At 40.7% G+C, this 14,204-nt stretch overlaps 1 protein-coding gene across 5 annotated transcripts in view; it reads right to left on the bottom strand.

Annotated features, from left to right (window-relative positions):
• F8 (coagulation factor VIII) overlaps positions 1–14,204 on the bottom strand; it is a 142,743-nt gene that overhangs the window by 47,737 nt on the left and 80,802 nt on the right. For 4 of the 5 annotated variants that reach the window (XM_086385896.1, XM_086385897.1, XM_086385898.1 and 1 more), the window contains one exon: positions 2,199–5,241. In XM_086385896.1, the coding sequence (XP_086242022.1) occupies positions 2,199–5,241 (3,043 nt within the window). Of the gene's footprint in view, positions 1–292; positions 684–2,198; positions 5,242–14,204 lie in introns of those variants that run through there. The other variant, XM_086385900.1, reaches the window with a different exon arrangement.

Here is a 14,204-nt window from a genome sequence, read left to right on the forward strand (position 1 = left end):
TTATTTACCTACTACTTCACCAATTCTTTCTACATGATGCTTTCGTGTTTTAATTGTATCTGGTGATTCTGAGATCTTCAGTCTGTGAGTTTGTATTTGACTCTCTATTGTTTCTGTGGCCTCTTGCTTACTTCTCTTGTTTTGTACCCAGCATTTTTGTGTTCTGGAAATTGTATCTCGAGTATTTGTGAAAATAACCTGAGGCCTAGAATTTTGGTTTCTTCCATGAGAGGTTTTATGTGTTCTACCAGATGTCTGCAGGCACTGCAAATTCAAGACTTGCTTAAATTATGATCAAGGATAGGGATTTAATGGACAATACACATGACCGAAAACTGGGCTATAAGTCAATGAAGTACAAGTTTAACTGGTTTACCATTACTTTGAGGATGTAGCCCTTAAAGCAGGCATGGTTTACAGCTACTTTTATTCCATTATCATCCCATGAAATCTTATTTGAATGTTAGTAATATGATTATAATGCTCAAATTGGTATCTTTTAGCACAAACCACTTCTTTGGTTTCAAGACTCATATATCAAACTGCCTACTCAACATCTGAACTTGCATATCTAGTAGGCATGTCAAATTAAATGTGTACAAAACAGACCCTTGAGTGTCTCCTCAAATAAATCTGTTCTGCTTCATGGCTTCCACATCTCATTAAATGTCACCAGCTTCCACCTAGTTGCTCAGGAGAAAAACAAAACATTTTTCAGTTTTCTCTCACCATTCCTCCCCATCCTCAATCTAACAGCAAGCCTTCTCTGCTTATCTTTAAATTATACTCAACATCCTTACATTTCTTTTTATTTTCACCCTCACCACCCTGTTCAATAGAATGGGAAAGACTAGTGATTTCATCAAGAAAACTGGAAATACCAAGAGAAAATTTCATGCAAAATGGGCACAATAAAGGACAGAAATGGTATGGACCTAACAGAAGCAGATGATATTAAGATGAAGTGGCAAGAATACACAGAAGATCTGTACAAAAAAGGCAGTAATGTCCTGGATAACCACGATGGTGTGGTCACTCACCTCTGCCCTACCCCTGCACAGACTTCTTTACTGTACTCCACTCATGCTGGTCCTTTTTTGTTCCTCAAGCATGCTAAACTTGTTTCATTTGCAGGGTCTTTGCATTTCCTGTTCCCTCTACTGAAAATGTCTTCTCTCAAACTTTGGTTAGCAGACCTCATTTTTGTTTGTTTTTTAATTTATGTGACTGCACTGGGTCCTAGTTGCAGCATGTGGGATCTTTATTTGTGGCATGTGGGGTCTAGCTCCCTGACCAGGGATTGAACCTTGGCACCCTGCATTGGGACTGTGGAGTCTTAGTCACTGGACTACCAGGGAAGTCCCTAGCTGACCTCTTATCATCATTTAGGCATCAACTGCACAAAGAGAATGTTTCTGACCACCACAGTGAAAGTAACACCCCCTGTCACTCTCTACCATATCATTCAATTCTACTTTTTGAACAGCACCAAGATTCCCTTATTTAGTTTTTTACTACTTTATTGCCTTTTGCTTTTCCCAGCAGAATATAGGCTCCTGCTTTGCTATTCTCCAGTGTCTGTGCAAGTGCCTGGCATGTAGCAGGTGCTCAATAAATATTTGTTGGCTGATTCACTCTCCTTATGTTTATCTTTCAAATTTCTGTGTTCTCTCCCCTGACCAACCTCCTTCTGCTCCCTTAACACTGAAATTCTCCCATTTTGCCCTCTGGATCCCCAGTACTTTGGAAAACGACCTCCCCTGCCACCTCAGTCCCATTACCACACACTTCACTGCTTCCTGCTGTGTCTATCAGGGCGCACTCAGGAGATTAAGCCTTACCCAGCAGCTCATAAGCTGTTAGGTGAGGCTGACTTCCTTCCTGTTCCACGTGGCTGCTTCTTGACTCTGACCTCTCTACCCTTTTGTAGACCCCTCTTCTTCTCCATCCCACCAGAGTAAGAGTTTCATGCTACCTGGATTTACCATCCTGTAACCCTCATTGTTAGTGTCACCACCTAACCTCCCATTTGCTCCTCAGCTTCATCTAGACTTTGCCACTTGCTTCTCAGCTTCCTCTATAAAGCAGTCTTTGGAGTCTCATTGCTGCAGATTGATTGTGCCTTCCCTATTGTTTCAGTACCTGGTCAAGTCAAAGGTCACAACAGTAGCACAAAGGAATAATCAATGGACCCATACCTGTTTCTTAGTGCGTAGGGGGATCTACTCATCCCATAATCCCAGAGCCGCTCCACTGCAGCAATAAAATAGTGGCGTGTTCTCTTTTGAAAGCTGCGGGGGTCCTGATTTTCATCTTCACCATAAATGTCAAAATCTTCTCTCTTTGTTTCAATTGACAAAGTATCATCATAGTCAGTTTTGTCTGGCTCTGGCTGAAAAGTAGTAAGGGTTATCTCCCTTTGATGGCGTTTCAAGATTGGTGGATTTTGACAGCACACCCTTCCAGTCCCTCCTTGCTTTGGCCAGGGAGCTTCTCTTTGGGCCTTATCTTCTCCTTCATTTGTTACTGCTATTGAATAATAGTTTTCACTAGGGTCTAGGGGCAAAGTGATATCTTTTGTCTTCAAAGACGTGAGTTTGTGTGACCTCTCTAGGGATTTCCAGTCTTCTTTTGGTATCAAGGTAGCTGACTGGTTATCCCAAGCAAGGAGACCCAGCAGCTTGGAGGGAATCTCTTCAGAGCTTTCTGTTGTCCATTTCAGAGATGGCACTTTTCCAGGCCTGTAGACTTTATTCAATTTAACAAGTCCCTGTGTCTTCTGAAGGAAGATCTCTTCCCTGAGATCCAGGTGGGCAGGAGAAACCTTGCTAGTTTTTGTAGGCAAGTCTTCCTGATGAACAACTTTCCCAGATGCTTCAGACAAGCCTGGTTTCAACAGAAACATGTTCTCAAGTTTTTTGTACATGAGTGGATTTGTGGCCTGTTTCCCCGGGGTGCTGCTCTTTCTTTGACTTCCGATCACTTCCAATGTTAGGAAGGCTAAAGAAAGGTTATTTTTCTTGGCTCCGTGTAAGAAATGACTGGTTTCTTGGACCCCAGAATGACGTGCCCCCAAGTTATAACCATAGGTTGATGCTGGAGGATGAGAAGAGTTATCCTGAGGTGGGATCTTGGTCACATCTGTAGGTCTAATTGACCTATGACTCCTCAAAGAACAATCTGGTAAGAAGGACTGAGTAATGGTCCTTTTCTCCATCTTGTTGTGTTCTATCTGTGTGAAGGTACCCTGGGTCAAATGTTTCATGCTTTTGGACCACTGAGTTGAGGTGTCATTCAGAGTTACCCCCCTTTCAAGCTTTACTTCTTCTCGTGGGAGTCTGGATTGTTTCAAACCCCGCTTATCACGGTGAGGAACTGCATCCTGCTGACTTGGGATAGGAGACAGTTTTGTAGTGCTTGGAGATTTCTCTACCATTTGTTTTGTTTGATTCCCTAAGCCTTCCACGTTTGCTTCCACCCTTCCTTTTGAGAAATGGGCTGCATGAATCCTGGCTCTTTTTGCCGAATCACTTAATGACCTGTTGTCTTGAAGTCCTGGAGTATATGTCTCTTCATCTAAACCTCTGACATTTTGCTTAGTGCTCAGTGAAAAGAGATTCTTCAGGAAATTCTTAGTTCCAATCACTGTATACACCTGAGGCAAAACTGTGTTCTCAGGGATTAATGTCTCTTTCTTTTCTGTTTCTTCCTGGGATTTTTTTTCTTGATTGTCTGTATCATTTTCTTGGACATTAGCCAAGTTAGTAAGAACTATGCTTTTGGTATTTGGAAAAATCATCTCTTTGAGGCTGGTGTTGTTGCTAAATTCATCCTCTCCTGCTACTGCCTTATTCTTTTCTGATAAGACATTCTGATCTTTCACAGAGTTTTCTGATACTGATGATGTTAATTGCTTTGGACTGGGCCTTTGCCCAGAGCTTAGGGAGTTCTTGTCGTGGGTCCTTTTTATCACGTTTGTTGAATCTGGCAAAAAAAGAGTCTTGAAGAATGGTGTATCTGGATATTTTGTATCTAGTGGCTCAGGGCCTTCTTTTTCTTGGTGGATCATTTCCCTTTTTTTGGATGAAGTAGTTTTATTTGACATATGGCTTAGTCCAAAAGATGTAGTATTTTTGTGCATAAACAATTCATCATGAATCAAAGAAGTCACTTCTTGAAAGTTGGTATTACTGTCTATTACAATATCCTGCCAGACTGATGTACTATTCTCAATTAATACTGTTGGGTCATCAATGTGAGTCTTTCTATTAGTTGTTGAGTTAGCTGGTGCCTTGTCTGTCTTTACCAAAGAGATATTCATTTTAAATAAAGCATCATCTTTGTTCAATGACACAGGTCCATGAACTCTTTCCTCTTTAAATAGCCTATCACTCTCCAGTGATAATGCATTTTCTCCCAGTGAACTTTCTTGACTATTCATTAAAGCTGCTTCTAACAACTTGGAATTATTATCTTCTTTACTCAAGCCCAAAGGTACACGTGACCCAATAACATGAGATAAATTTTTGCCAAATACAATGGCACCTAATTGACTATTAAAATTAACTGGCATATTTGGGGGTCCGAAGGAACCTGTCTTTTTAGTACCTGCTGACAACTTGTCTGATGGAATTGTTGGTAAAGGCATTAGATTGTTTGATGAACTTGAAATTTTTAAATTAAGTTTGTTCAACTCTGCCATTATAGTTGTTCCCAAATTCTCATTTAATCTTACTGGCAGTTCTGGCTCTTGAGTAAATACTCTTTCCCCACTGTGATGCAGCTCTGGTCTAAGATGTGCCACTTCAGATGGGGATGGGCCCTTGATTCTTTCTGTTGGTCCAGGTAAATGATCAGTAGCCTCATTTCTGGTTTCTTGGAGATCAGATAAGGATAATCTGTGTGGAGTAGGATTCTGTCCCAAGAGCATCAACAGATCACTAGAGGAGACACTTTGTTCTGTAAGCAGCTGCATTTTCTCTCCAGACTGAGGGTCAATCTTCTCCATGTCATTTTCTGGAGTCATGGTGGGTTTGAATTGCTTTTGCCTAGTGCTAGGGTACCTTGAATTCTTGGAGAAGCTTCTGGGTTCAATGACATTGTCGTCACTCAGCAAGGTTGGAATATCTTCATATGTGTCATAATAATCGCCAACGTTCCTGTCACAACTATCAACCTTCAGTAAGGCTGTCATGCCTCTGTTTCGAAAGTCTGAGTTGTGGCACCCCAGAACCCACAGACCTGGAGATGAGGAAGAATAAGACTCTGATTACTCATAACTCAAGTCACAAGCAAGATCTGTGCTAGAGGTTCTCTTCCATTCCCAGAAAAATGAAAAAAAAAACTACTCAGTACCATTATATTGCCAGTTGTTATATTAAATGCCAGACACACATAACAGTAGTCCAACAATGATAGTAAAAGTGGTTTTTGCATTGCTGCTGTTGTGGCATATCTCTTTGTGACCACAAGAAAGGGATGTGATTTTAAATAAATATATATTGGCATAAAAATGGAGAAATGTAATTAACATACACAAGAGTGGTGAGTCTTACTAGTCACATAGAACTTGGGTGATGACAGTGACTTAATTCTGGAAATTTTACATAGGGCAGCTGTTTTCACTATACAGCACAGTGCTGTAGGTTCTACAGTAACATTATGTGCTCAGTGCTCAGTCGCTCAATCGTGTCCAACTCTGTGTGACCCCATGGACGGTAGCCTGCCAGGCTCCTCTGTCCATGGGATTTTCCCAGTAAGATTACTGGAGTGGGTTGTCATTTCCTCCTCACTGCCTGGGGTCAAGTCCCAGCACTACAATTTATCAGCTGTGTGACTTTAAGCAAGTCCATTGAGGTCTCTGAGCTCCAGTTTTCAAATTTATAAATGACTCATTATTAGTATCTAATAATGCACTCAAATCACACAACACAATGCCAAGCATCCACTATGACCAATGTGTAGGATAAGTAACCATAAGGGAGCAGGACTTAGGTTTAGGATACAAATAACATAATAACTCATCACAGTGCTAACAGTATTAATTTCTACTATGAACAGGATTATCTGAGTGAAAGAATTTTATGGTGATGAAGTATATGCATAAGCATAAATGGAAACAAATACACCTTTACTAAGCTACCCATCAGGTAAACGAATGGTCTTATCAAGTTACAGAAGCAAAATCTTAACTGAAAAATTTTCTCAAAGTATATTTCAGAGCCCTATTAGACAATAGGGTGCCCATGAAAAATCTTCTGTGTTCAGACATTTTGGAATTAATTCACATTGCATTCTATGTGCAGCCTGATAATCACTCAAACAGGAAATGAGAATAAAGAGATTTTCTAATATACAAGGATTCAAAGTATCTACCTCTAATTCAGCCATTCTCAAGATGTGATTAGAGAATGTTTTCTACTGAAATAAAGGAGTATATTAAAAAATATGAAGACATGGGATACAAGAACCCAATTTCATGATATATAAAGCATATTTTTGATTTTATAAAACCATTTTGGGTTAGAGTAGATCAGAACTGGTGTTGGAATGAACAATTTAAATCAGGTTATTGACTAAAAATTCCACTTTTATAACTTCAGTCAGTTCAGTCACTCAGTTGTGTCCGACTCTTTGCAACCATGGACTGCAGCACACCAGGGCTCCCTGTTCATCACCACTCCCAAAGTTTGCTCAAACTCATGTCCATCGAGTCAGTGATGCCATTCAACCATCTCATCCTCTGTCATCCCCTTCTCCTCCCACCTTCAATCTTTCCCAGCATCAGGGTCTTTTGAAGTGAGTCAGTTCTTTGCATCAGGTGGCCAAAGTATTGGAGATTCAGCTTCAGCCTCAGTCCTTCCAATGAACATTCAGGACTGATTTCCTTAAGGACTGACTGGTTTGATATTCTTGCTGTCCAAGAGACTCTCAAGAGTTTTCTCCAACACCACAGTTCAAAAGCATCAATTCTAAAGCACTCAGCTTTCTTTATGGTCCAACTCTCACACCCATACATGACTACTGGAAAAACCATAGCTTTCATTGATTATATGGACTTTTAACAGTAAAGTATTATCTCTGCTTTTTAATATGCTGTCAAGGTTTGTCATAGCTTTTCTTCCAACCTAGACAGCATATTAAAAAGCAGAGACATTACTTTGTCAACAAAGATCCGTCTAGTCAAGGCTATGGTTTTTCCAGTGGTCAGGTATGGATGTGAGAGTTGGAGTATGAAGAAAGCTGAGCGCCAAAGAATTGATGTTTTTGAACTGTGGTGTTGGAGAAGACTCTTGAGAGTCACTTGGACTGCAAGGAGATCCAACCAGTCTACCCTAAAGGAGATCAGTCCTGGGTGTTCATTGGAAGGACTGATGTTGAAGCTGAAACTCCAATACTTTGGCCACCTGATGTGAAGAGCTGATTCTTTGGAAAAGATCCTGATGCTGTGAAAGATTGAGGGCAGGAGGAAAAGGGGATGACAGAGGATAAGATGGTTGGATGGCATCACTGACTCAATGGACATGGGTTTGGGAGGACTCTGGGAGTTGGTGATGTACAGGGAGGCCTGGCGTGCTTCAGTTCACGGGGTCGCAAAGAGTTGGACATGACTGAGCTACTGAACTGAACTTCTTCCCAGGAGCAAGTGTCTTTTAATTTTGTGGCTGCAATCACCATCTGAAGTTATCTTGGAGTCCAAGAAAATAAAGTCTGTCACTGTTTCCATTGTTTCCCATCTATTTGCCATGAAGTGCTGAGACCAGATGCCATGATCTTAGTTTTCTGAATGTTGAGTTTTAAGTCAGTTTTTTCACTCTCCTCTTTCATTTTCATCAAGAGGCTCTTTAGTTCCTTTCTGTTTTCTGCCATTAGGGTGGTGTCATCTGCATATCTGAGGTTATTGATATTTCTCCCAGAAATCTTGATTCCAGCTTGTGCTTCATCCAGCCCAGCATTTCACATGATGTACTCTATATATAAGTTAAATAAGCAAGGTGATAATATACAGCCTTGACATACTCCTTTTCCAATTTGGAACCAGTCTGTTGTTCCATGTTCAGTTCTAACTGTTGCTCCTTGACCTGCATACAGATTTCTCAGGAGGCAGGTAAGATGGTCTGGTATTCCCATCTCTTTAAGAATTTTCCAGTTTGTTGTGATCCACACAGTTAAAAGGCTTTAGTGTAGTCAATGAAACAAAAGTAAATGTTTTTCTGGGATTCTCTTGCTTTTTCTATGATCCAACGGCTGTTGGCAATTTGATCTCTGGTTCCTCTGCCTTGTCTAAATCCAGCTTGAACATCTGGAAGTTCTCAGGTTCTCAGTTCATGTACTGTTGAAGCCTAGCTTGGAGAATTTTGAGCATGACTTTGCTATTGTGTGAGATAAATACAATTGTGAGGTAGTTTGAACATTCTTTGGCATTGCCTTTCTTTGGGATTGGAATGAAAATTGACCTTTCCCAGTCCTGAAGCCACTGCTGAGGGTTCCAAATTGCTGGCCTATTGAGTGTAGCACTTTCATGGCATCATCTTTTAGGATTTGAAATAGCTCAGCTGGAATTCCATCATCTCCACTAGCTTTGTTCGTAGTGATACTTCCTAAGGCCCACTTAACTTCACTCTCCAGGATTCTGGCTCTAGGTGAGTGATCACACCATCGTGGTTATCTGGGTCATGAAAATCTTTTTTTGTACAGTTCTTCTGTGTATTCTTGCCACCTCTTCTTAATATTTTCTGCTTCTGTTAGATCCATACTGTTTCTGTCCCTTATTGTGCCCATCTTTGCATGAAATGTTCCCCTGGTATCTCTAATTTTCTTGAAGAGATCTCTAGTCTTTCCCATTTTATTGTTTTCCTCTATTTCTTTGCACTGATCACTGAGGAAGGCTTTCTTGTCTCTCTTTGCTATTCTTTGGAACTCTGTATTCAGATGGGTATATCTTTCCTTTCCCCCTTTGCCTTTTGCTTCTTTTCTTTTCTCAGCTATTTGTAAGGCCTCCACAGACAACCATTTTGTTATAACTTAGCTAAATCTAATACTTCCTCTCCCTGACAAAGACAGTAATGGGTGAGAAAAGGGGAAATGAAACTCCATAAACAGGTTTGGAATGACATCCACCATACTCTGAGAAAGACCTGGGATTGAGAATAGTGTCAAGAACTTTAGTTATATCTGTACTGGTTGAAAATTTGTAATGACAACATCTTTTTGTATTACATGTGTGAATAAAAATATATTAGATCATTATAGTAATTAATAAATTTCAATCCAAGAGCTTAAATGAGAGTTCAAAAAAAACCTCAATTAAATAACCAAATAAAAATAAATTCTCTCTATATATATAATTTGAAATAAGAAAGGAGATATAACCAGAGATGCAAAGAAAATTAAATTACAGTTCCCTTGGAGACACAGCTGCCCATCTCCTACTCCAGCTTCTGACACAAGCATATGCTTTGTCTTTCTGTTTTTGTTTTGTTAATGGTTTCTTTTTCTGTACAAAGCTTTAAGTTTAATGAGGTCCCTTTTATTTATTTTTGCTTTTATCTCCTTTGCTTTAAGAGATAGAACCAAAAAATATTGCCACAGCTTATGTCAAAGAGTGTTTTACTTATGTCTTTTTCTAGGAGTTTTATAGTATTCAGTTTAGGTCTTTATTTTGAGTTTATTTTTGTATAATATACAAATTCTCTAACGTAATACATTAGAGAATTTCTAATATCATTCTCTTATATGTATCTGTCCAGTTTTTTTTTCAGTATCTGGAGACTGTCTTTTATCTATTGTATATTCTTGCTTCCTTTGTGATAGATTGACCATAGTGTGTGAGTTTACTTTTGGGCTGTCTACCCTGTTCCATTGATCTATGTCTCTTTTTTTTGTACCATACTGTTTTGATAACTGTTGCTTTGTAGTCTGAAGTCAGGGAGGATGATTCATCTAATTCTGTTTTTCTTTCTCAAGATTATTTTGGCTAATCAGTGTCATTTGTTCTACGAAAAATGGCATTGGTAATATGATAGAGATTTCATTGAATCTGTAGATTTCCTTGGGTAACATAGTAGTTTTTACAGTACTGATTCTTCCCATACAAGTACATGATCTATCTTCCTATCTTTGATTTCTATCATCAGTGTCTTATAGTTTTATGAGTACAGGTCTTTCATCTAACTCTTTGTGGCCCCATGACTGTAGCCTGCCAGCCTCCTTTGTCCATGGGATTTTCCAGGCAAAAATACTGGAGTGGGTTGCCATTCCCTTCTCTAGGGGATCTTCCCATACCAGGGATTGAACCTACATCTCTGTATCTCCTGCATTGGCAGGGGGTTCTTTATCACTGAGCCACCTGGGATCCCTTTGTCTCCTTAGGTAGGTTTATTCCTAGATATCTTATTTTTTATGATGCAGTTGTAAATGGGACTGTTTCCTTAATTTCTCTTTCTGATAGTTCATTGTTAGTGTATAGAAATGAAACAGATTTTCTGTATATTAATTTTATATCCTGTGAAAAGTGAAATTGAAGTCACTCAGTTGTGTCCGACTCTTTGTGACCCCATGGACTATATAGTTCATGGAATTCTCCAGGCCAGAATACTGGAGTGGGTTGCTTTTCCATTCTCCAGCAGATCTTCCCAACCTAGGGATCAAATCCAGGTCTCTCACATTGCAGGCAGATTCTTTACCAGATGAGCCACAAGGGAAGCCCTAGTGGTGTTATATCCTGTAACTGTACCAAATTCTCTGATGAGCTCTAGTAGTTTTTTGGTGCTGTCTTTAGGATTTTCTATGTACAGCACCATGTCATATGCAGATAATGACGGCAAATAGTGACAAAGAGTGACATCCATTGGTGGGTGAAGCTGGTTCTGAGAAGTCTTCTGAAGCTAGAGAAGTCTCACTGAAGGGCAAGACTAGGGTCCAGGGGACTCTAGGCCTGGTGCCTGCCCATTGGTGGGCAGAGCTTGGTCACAGGTTCTCTGGCTGGAGGTCCTGGATCTGGTGACTGCACAATTGTGTGCAGGGACAAACCCTGTGCCCTCTGGTGGGCAGGGCCATGTCCAGGGGCTGCTGTGGTCTCAGGGGGTTCTTAAGGCAACCTGTCTGTTAGTGGGTGGGCTGTGTTCACGCCCAGTTATTTGCTTGCCATCATGTGTCCCAGAAATGGCACCTATAGATGTTGAGCCAGGACGGGACTGCATTTTCTTGCTAATAAGCCAGACAGAGGATTCCTCAATGGCATTTGCAAGCACCAGTGTCCATGTGGTAGAAAGAGCTCCCCAGAATGGCTGCCACCAGTTTCTATGTCCCCAGGAGGAGTTGCAGTTGCCCCCTGCTTCTCCAGGAGACTCTCCAAAATCAGTAGGTGAGTCTGACCCAGCCTCCTATTCCTGCTTTTGCCCTGGACCATGTGAGAGTGAAGTCTCTATTTCCCCCAGATCTATGAGACTGTCAATTGTATGCATTACTGGTCTTCAAAGCCAAATGCTCTGGGGGCTTGTCTTTCTGGTCCAGGATCCCTGGACTTGGGAGTCTGATATGGGGCTAGATGTCTTACTTCTTTTGAGAAAGCCTCTGCACCTGTAATTCTTCTCCTATTTGTGAAATGCCCACCCAGGGATATAAGACTGGACAATATCATGATGTCTGCCCTACCATCTTATTGCAGTTCCTTCTTTATAGCTTTAGTTGTAGAAGATCTGCTCTGGTAGGTGCAAGTCTTTTCCATTGATGGCCGTTCTGAAAATAGTGATTGTGATTGTGGTGTGCCTGTGAGAGGAGGTGAGCTCAGGGTCTTTCTACTCTGCCATTTATTCATGAATAGACACTTAGGTTCTTTCCAGGTCTTGGTTATTATGAAGAGTGCAGTGATAAACATGGGAGTGCAGGTATCTCTTCAGGATCCTGATTTCATTTCCTTTGTATATATACCCAGAAGTGGGATCGCTGGATCAGATGGTAGTTCTCTTTTTAACTTTCAGAGGAATCTCCACACAGTTCTTCATAATGGCTACACCAATGTACATTCTCACCAACAGTGCACGAGGATGATTTCTCTACATCCTTGCCAACATCCTTATCATCCTCTGACTTTTTGATAACAGTCATTTTGACAGGTATGAACTGATATCTTACTGTGGTTTTGATTTGCATTGCCTGATGATTAGTGATGTTGAGAACATATTCATATACCTGTTCATCACTTCTTTATCTCTTTTTGAAAAATGTAATGGTATTCCATAAGTCCTGCAGGCTTTTTTCATTCCTTTTTTTCTCCTCTTGACTCAATAATGCCAAAAGATTTATCTTGGAGTTTGCAGATTCTTTCTTCAGCTTAATCAAGTATGTTTTTAAAGCTCTCTGATGCCTTTTTTCATTCACTGTATTCTTTAGCTCCAGGATTTCTGGGTTCTTTCTTTCTTTTTCAATGTGTGATTCAGCAGCTCCAGTTCCAGAGAGGGTACAACAGCATAGACCACATGCAGCTCGGTCAGCTGAGGTCAGTGTCAGCAAAGATTATGGAGGGTCCTTAGTTGTCAAAGCTGTGAGTGTCCATGATGGTGGTGAGGGTTGTTGACCTCCTAGGTGGTGAAGGCTGCTGGGGTTCTTTTGTTCTTCTTTTCACCCACAGACTGAGGCCCTAGCTGAGGGGATTCTTGGTGCTGGGTCTGGCATGTGAGAACGCAGGCCTGGGTAACAGTGCTGGTTTCTGGGGCAGAGATGTGCATGCATTTGTGATGATTCCACTGTTTGGAATGCGGGTGCCTAGTGTGACAATGGAATTCACTGTGCCTGTGTTTGGAGCCTGAGCACACCTGCTGTGGTGGTGCCAGTGTCAAAGGTGCAAATGGGCCATTAGCCAAAAGTAAACCATATGCTGGGCGCATGGCAAGTATCACCACATTTAAAAGAACTGTAATCATACAGAGTCTGTTACATGACCGCAGTGAAGTTAAAATAAGAAATCAGTAACATAGAACAGGGGCTTTATTTAGCTTGAGCTTTATAATCAAGATAGAAAATTTCCCCTCAAGACACATAAAGCAGAGTTTCAATTTGTCTTTAGAATTTAACTCATCACCAAAGTAGTTTACAAGCTTCTGAAAATATTGATATTTTAAATAGCATTTTCTGCCTACACACACACACACACACACACACATACACACTTTCTTTGGTTTAGACAATTACAATCATAATATGTATACTGTTTTATAACATTTTTGCATGTTTTAAATTTATTCGTTCATTGAAAAAATGTGTATTAAGCATCTACTATAGGCCAGGCACTATAAACATTGGGGATTCAATGACAAACAAGATGACAAGGTCTCTGAGACCTTGCAACTTAGATGTAAAGCAGATAATGAAGATATAAACATGAAGAAACAAGATACTTTCAGAGGTATTACTGGAGTTCTGTCAGGGTCTTCTTCACTCACTTCCCACAAAAATACATTACTGAAGTATAAGATGAGTTTCTGGATATGAAGGTGAATCTATGGTTTTATATGATAAGATTGGTTTTGATTCCCTAGAAATTTCCCCATGAGAATTTATCTCCAGAAAAGTCATAAGTGTAAGAGAATAACTACAATCTGTTAGGTTTAGACAGGGTCAGTGTTCCTCCTGATCACCAGACTGCTGCTGCTAAGTCGCTTCAGTCGTGTCCGACTCTATGCGACCCCATGGACTGCAGCCCACCAGGCTCCTCCATCCATGGGGTTTTCCAGGCAAGAGTACTGGAGTGGGGTGCCATTGCCTTCTCCAGATCACCAGACTGGGTGCACTCAAAAGCTTTGCCTTTGAGTCATTCTGGAAGGAGGCAGATGAGAAGTTGACAGCCACGTTCGTCTTGAAGGCTTCACAGTGGTTTGATGGTATGTGCTCATGCAAGAAGAGATTATTATGCACTTCCCAACAAAACCAATGTTCACAAGGCACACAGAAACATATTTAGCCAGACCCTGTGTGTTAATTGCAGGTATAAATGTATATTCACCACTACAGTCTAATAAACACACTTAAAAGGTTGGCCTACAGCAAGTAAAGGCACTTTTTTAAAGCAAAGACTTTTAACTTAAACATTTGCTGTGGTGCATATGTGCATGTTCAGTCATGGCCAACTCTTTGCAACCCTATAGACTGTAGTCCGCCAGGTTCCTCTGTCCGTGGGATTCTCCAGGCAAGGATACTGGAGTGCG

The sequence above is a fragment of the Bos grunniens genome, chromosome X (genome assembly GCF_055505025.1).
Source record: "Bos grunniens cultivar Pamir isolate PY7600 chromosome X, Bosgru_T2T1.0, whole genome shotgun sequence".
In the NCBI taxonomy this organism is placed as follows: domain Eukaryota; kingdom Metazoa; phylum Chordata; class Mammalia; order Artiodactyla; family Bovidae; genus Bos; species Bos grunniens.